This window comes from Pogona vitticeps, chromosome 1, assembly GCF_051106095.1.
Source record: "Pogona vitticeps strain Pit_001003342236 chromosome 1, PviZW2.1, whole genome shotgun sequence".
NCBI lineage: Eukaryota > Metazoa > Chordata > Lepidosauria > Squamata > Agamidae > Pogona > Pogona vitticeps.
This window is the reverse complement of record NC_135783.1, coordinates 234,520,576-234,526,731: the sequence shown is the minus strand read 5'-3', so window position 1 is coordinate 234,526,731 and position 6,156 is coordinate 234,520,576. Positions and strand designations below refer to the sequence as shown.

General features: G+C 37.9%; 1 protein-coding gene across 1 annotated transcript in view; it reads right to left on the bottom strand.

Moving 5' to 3' along the window:
* Positions 1-1,900: 1,900 nt before the first annotated feature.
* The window catches only part of TFCP2L1 (transcription factor CP2 like 1), a 56,442-nt gene continuing 52,186 nt past the window's right edge, over positions 1,901-6,156 (bottom strand). The window contains exon 15 of the mRNA XM_020805679.3: positions 1,901-6,009. Within this exon, the coding sequence (XP_020661338.1) occupies positions 5,972-6,009 (38 nt within the window). The 3' untranslated portion in view covers positions 1,901-5,971. The remainder of the gene's footprint in view (positions 6,010-6,156) is intronic.

The following is a 6,156-nucleotide window of genomic DNA, read 5'->3' as shown; positions in this document are numbered from 1 at the left end:
GACAAGCTTTGATCAACTTATATATGGCTCCCCCAGGTGGTCTCCTATTCAAATACTGCTCAGGATTAGCTCCTCTGTCTTCAACAATCAAACTTTGTTATCTTCACATCTGTCACATAAAACTTCCTTTGCATTCTGCTTCACCTGTATGGGATCTAAGTCCAGTATTTAAAAGGGCCTTAATGGAATAAAAGGAAAACCTGGAAGCAGGTTAAACAGCAAATGGCAGTGAATATGAAGTGTTTTACCTAACCTCTCCTGAACCTTACATCTCTCTCATTTTGGAAGCAACAAGTCAATTTTAGGTAGTTCCTTCAACCATCTGATATTGAAGATACAGCAGAGGTTTTCTCCATTGATCCCCTCTTAATCTGAAGTACTTTGTTCTTGCTTAATGAGGATTTCAAATACATTAAAAGTCAGTAAACATTTTTTTATAACCTCTTTCGTCTCAAAGTGCTAGCACTTCTTGCTGGGCAACCTTGAGAAATGTCAAGGGGAACATAAAATCACTAAAGGAGAAATACAGCAGCATTGCAAGGAACAAGAGAGGTAGCGCGTACTGGACAGGCATGCAAGAATTTGTTTTCTTTTGATTTGGTTTGATTTTTTGTGAATCATAAATGGGCTCCTTTCCTTCATTAATCATGTCACAATCACACAAATTTTGTTACTATCTTACTGAGGTCACATTCATTTTTATACTTTAAAAATGCTGTTATTGGGAGAAATTGTGTTGTTTTGTGACACAATACAAGTGGTGCCTCGCTAGACGATTTCCTCGCGGAACGAAAAACCCGCAAGGCAATTGGTTTTTGCGATCACTATGGTGCCTCGCAACATGTTTTTTCTATGACTCTATGACCGTGCTTCGCAAGATTTTTTTTTTAGACCGATGCTTCACAAGACTTTTTTTAAAAAGACCGATGCATAGGGAACCTCGCAAGGCAATTTTTTCACAAGACGATTTTCACAGTCTTGCGAGGCACCACTGTACTTTGCTCCTGAAATATTCTGGAAAGATAGTATCCCTGCTAAAATATAACTAACATGTTCCCTTTAACTATACAAATAAAAGCTCAATTCTAGAGAGAGGGGGAAAAGAACTGGGCATCTTTAGTGTGTATTTCATTTGACAGCAATGATTTCTACTTCACTATCTCTGTAAATAGTATTTCAGAACCAGAGAGGTATCTATTAAACTGTGGCAGAAACAGTCATTTATACATTTTACCTCAAGGACCACATAAGCATGACAACAATAGAAAAGGACTTTGTGATTAAAAAACAAAATATAGGTTAAAACTAAAACACTCAATTTAAAAACACCCATTTCTTTTCTGTACTTTACCATAGACTACTTGCAGTATCACCAAAGGTGTCTTTTTGCATCTTCATATCATTTCCTACCCAACCTTTAAAATAGTCTTTCCAGAAAAAATGCATTTGGCCTCCTCCTTTTTTTGTTTTCAGATGGGGACTTTTCATTCAGGCGGTTTTCAAATTATTTTTACACTTAATTTTGTGTTATTTGATAACTTCATTTTTACCTGATTTATCACTTCGTTAGCAATCATTGTATTTTTATTGCTGCCTTTGTGACATTACTATGTTGTTCTATTGACTGTCATATAAACCACCATGTCAGGATAATCTCTCCTGAAATGCAATTAAAACCCATTAAAAATCCTCCTCCTTCTCATCTTGCTATCCCAAGCCCTTTTAATCTTTTCTCCAACTACATCATGTAAGATATGCTTTCTCTCCTTCTCTACCATTACAGACATTCCACCTGCCCCCCAGTTTCTGATGTTAGAAGTAAAGCCAAGCAGGAGGCACTAATAACCAGCTGCATCCTTTTATAGCTGAAAAAGAGAATACATGTACTTCAAAACATAAGTGTTTCCTATAAACAAATTTATTTGCATTTTTACCAGAGCACAGAGTCTAAATACAGCAGTGTCTTTTCTTCAGTACAACAGTAGAATGGCCAGTGCAAAATATGCATTTAAAAAAATTCTTTCTATATATATATATCTATGTATACGAAAATGTCTGGCAGTATTACAACTCTTACGCTTGGCCTCCCTTTCCATTCATTGTTCATTTAAGTCACAAATTAACTGGCTGTTGCATTATATAAAGATAAGCTCCCACAGCCCTTCTGAAAGATAGAAATACCTACCCCAATTACCAGAAGAAATTAAAACATTGGGGGGAAAAGAAGGGGGAAGAGCATTGCATAAGACAAAGATAGGTGCAAAACTAAACATACAGAATATATATTCAACATGCATCAAGAGTTAGGCACTAAAATTAAAGCTGCCTTTCCTGAGACACCAGCATAGAATATTATTACATCACTATTCTTGAGCACACTGAAGACTTCAGCCACAATAATAGGTTCACACATTTTCTCCCAGATTGCAGTGCTTGTGAATAGAATAGTGGCATGCTGGCAACGTCATTCTATCTGTCTCTTGAGGTAACTGAAGCACTAATGACAACACTACCTAATATACTTTTTGTCATCCTCCTTTGGAGGACTAAGAGAAGTCAAGCTTAATGGATGTAGATGAGAGAAAAAGTTAAAAAAGAAATATTTTAATTCCAACACAGAAAGTTTAGCACTTAAGCTAAAATGCCAAGCTTTCTCCAGATTCCCCCCACCACAAAATGCATTTTTTAAAAAATCTACAATCTGTAACTTTTTTTTTTGAAGAGTAACAAGCCAGAATTATCTTTACCAAAAGAACATTTATATTTCAGCAAAATGCAATACATTCAAGCAGTTACAAATGTGCTAAATGTGAATTCTGAGCTATGATTATTCTTCTCAATGATATCTGTACTTATTTCAGCTGCTTGAGGAACCAAGGTTTTGATGCATCTTTTCATCCTGAAGAGCCAGGTAACGGGAACAAGATACACACCAAGGATCCAACCTAATAAGGCCGGTGCATGAGTTGCACACAAAGCTCTGGCTATGTGCACCCACCTAACAGATACTAACGAAATGCTGGAATCCAAAGTAGCAGCGTAGAGTTCATCAACTCACCAGCGCATTAGTCATCCATTGGGCACTGTGCACACAACCCAAATCCAGTGAAGAGCACTACAAAGAAAGCCCCAGCTGCTGGAGGTGGGCACCCAGCAATGGGAGGTAAATGTGCACTTCTTCAGTACCTGCACAGTTCCTGATCCAGCAGAGAATTTTTGCACAGAAGCCTGCTTCTGTATACCTACTGCACTCACTGGATCAGGGTTCACGTGTCCAGCTCCTATACACATCAATGCAACTCTGCATTGCATCTGTCCAGATTAGTATTATATTTAACATAGGTAAAAGAAAATATTTTGACACAAAGATTTCATACAGTTTACAATATGTTCACTGGTAAAATAGAGGCACAAAAGTATTATTATCAGAAGGCACACAGGTTAGCATAGCAAAATTACTTTGTCACAGATGACATCCTGACTTTTAAAATGCCTGCCTTTCCAATGTCTGAGTGTAAAAAAGATTTTTTTTATGTCTTGTGAGGCCCAACAGAAGTATGAGACTTACTTAAGAGGATATGTGGGTACATTAGATTAGAGGGGAAAATGGGCAAAATCCATCTCTAATCCAACAGCAAGATTAGAGAAGGGCTAAGACCTATCAGAGCACTCACCCAAAGCATTTATTTCCGAATGTTTTAGCTCATCACTTGTCTTTTACTGTCTGCACCATTTAGTGAATGAAATAAAACCACTGGGGGGGGGGAGAGGGAAAATATATTTAATAAAAATATATTATCTCTTCAGTTCTACTTTTTCTTATGACAATCTATGAGGTGGAAAAACATTATTTTAGCAATAATAATGACAGCTTTACAGCCTCTAAGTTTGTGTGATATTGGCTTTCAAGTTAGGATACCCAGTGTCTCTGGTGTTTGTCCTCTGCACAAATGTTTATAATGTAAATACTAAAAAGAACAAGAGGTAGCAGGAAGAGGTGTCATTGTTTTTTTCAAAAGAATATCCAGTATATAAATGGAAACAGAAACCCCTATTAGTTTGTGTACGACAAGGTACACACATTTCCAACATTGGGCAAAAGTCTCTCCTCACATCCTTCATCAACAACTACTGTAATGTCTTAAGATCTTGTGAGGCAAAAGTGTGAACACAGCAAAAGAGTGATGGGAGAAAAAGAGTAAGACTTCTACCCATAACTACAATAGACATCCAAGTCACAGAAAGGATGTTCCCTCACCAAACCCTGTAACTTTCCGTTAAATACATGAAGGGAGCCATTTGTGTTTATAAAAGTAAGGAAACCACAGCTCTGGGGAACACACAGGAAGCCATATTGTACAAAGTCAGATTACTGGTCCCTCTTGCCCAGCAATGTCAACTCTGACCAGCAGCCAGAATCCAGCATTTCAGGCAGGAGTCCCTTCGCACACTACTCAGAGCTCCCCATATCCCCTGATTGTCTACCAACTAAGTACCAACCAGGCTGGACCCTTTTTGTCTTCTGAAATTAAACAGGATCAATGTGTCAAGGCTGGTTTTGATAAATTAATCTACATAAGAGGAAGAAAGGTGAAGCTTGCTCCCTGCAGAAAGTGCAGGTAGCTCTTTGCTACAAGCAACCCACACCTAAATGTGCAGCAAGACTCTTTTTTCCAAGTTAGATCTCTTAACAAGTTATATGGGGCAACTGCAACTTTGGATGTACATGGAACAGTACACAAGGCCTGCCCATCACTCTACTTTCTCCTACTATAGCCACTATTTTAACCTTTTCCAGGTGATTGCAATGAGAGATGTTGTGTTTTGTGAAGCAAATAAACTAGCAACCATTAGAGATAGAGCTTAGTTGAGGGCAGAAAATGCCCCCCTGTTTTGTCCTGTTCTCGTTTGAAGATCTGTTTGGGGAGGAAATATTAAATGTAGGGGACAATTATTCATATATTTAAACATTTACAAAGCACTACATGTTGAAGATTTGGAGTACTTCATTATAAGTACAAAAACCTGAGGGGGGGGTGGAAATTGGTCATCTGCCTAGTTTTTGTCAAACTCACAAAAAAGTGTTAAAAGAACAAATCCTCTCACTATGACAAAGGATGGACATTTTGCTTCAAGAGAGAATCATCCAATACAAATTAATTATAAAACCCATGATTTCAGGCTACTGTACACCATCTACAAAGAAAAATCACAGCAGCAAAAGCCCAGTGAAAAACATCTCTATATCCAGGATTACAGTATTAACCCTGAACTCAGGGGTGATGAGTATTCCCCGTGGCTTATGTATGTGACCTCCCAATACCACTGGGGAATCCTAGTTCCTCCTGAACAATTTCTTTAAGGACCGAAACTTAAAAAAAAAAAAAAAGAAAGTTCCCTAAAGGGCAGGGCAGACCATATCCCCTTGTTTTACAGGTCTTAGCAATCCTAGCTGCCCTTGCTCTTCCAAAATTTCTTTTTTTAAAAAAAAAAATGGCCACTAGAAGGCACAATAGGACTTTTAAAAGCAACAAGCCTTTTTGAAGAAAAAATGTTCTGAAGGTGGGAGTAGGTGCAACCTTTCAAGGTCCAGAGGCGCAGCCTGTGCGTCTCTGGAGGTTTCCCAGGATCTTTTACCTCCTTGGTCATCTCGGAGAGGTGCCTTTTCATTTGCTTACATCAAAACAATTTTAGCAAGGCACACAGTTTTAAATAATGAACTGAACTGCCACATCACTACTATGTTCGAAAGCAAGTTAGGAAGGTTAGAGATAAAAACAATCAATGCCAGAGACATTCTTTAGTCCCCAACATGTCAATATCCAGACATTTTAATTTTCTTGTTAGGATATCCATTTAAAAAGAGAACTTTATCCAAAAGAATTTTCCGTCTTTCCAGTCTGTGTCACAGTAATGTAGGCGAGATAAAGTAATATAAAGCTGTCCAAGTCTCATTATAGAGAGAGATGAGTCATTTCAGGATGATATGGTAGCCATCATTACTTTCAGCTGCAAGAAAGAGAAAAGAGCTTTGGTTAGTTTGTTCTCAGCTCCTTGGCTCCTAGTAAGTTACCATAAATTTCATCAACTGTACTTTCCACAGATTGTGTAACAACAGGCTGTAACATGCCCATGTTGAATTTCTTAGCATTAAAT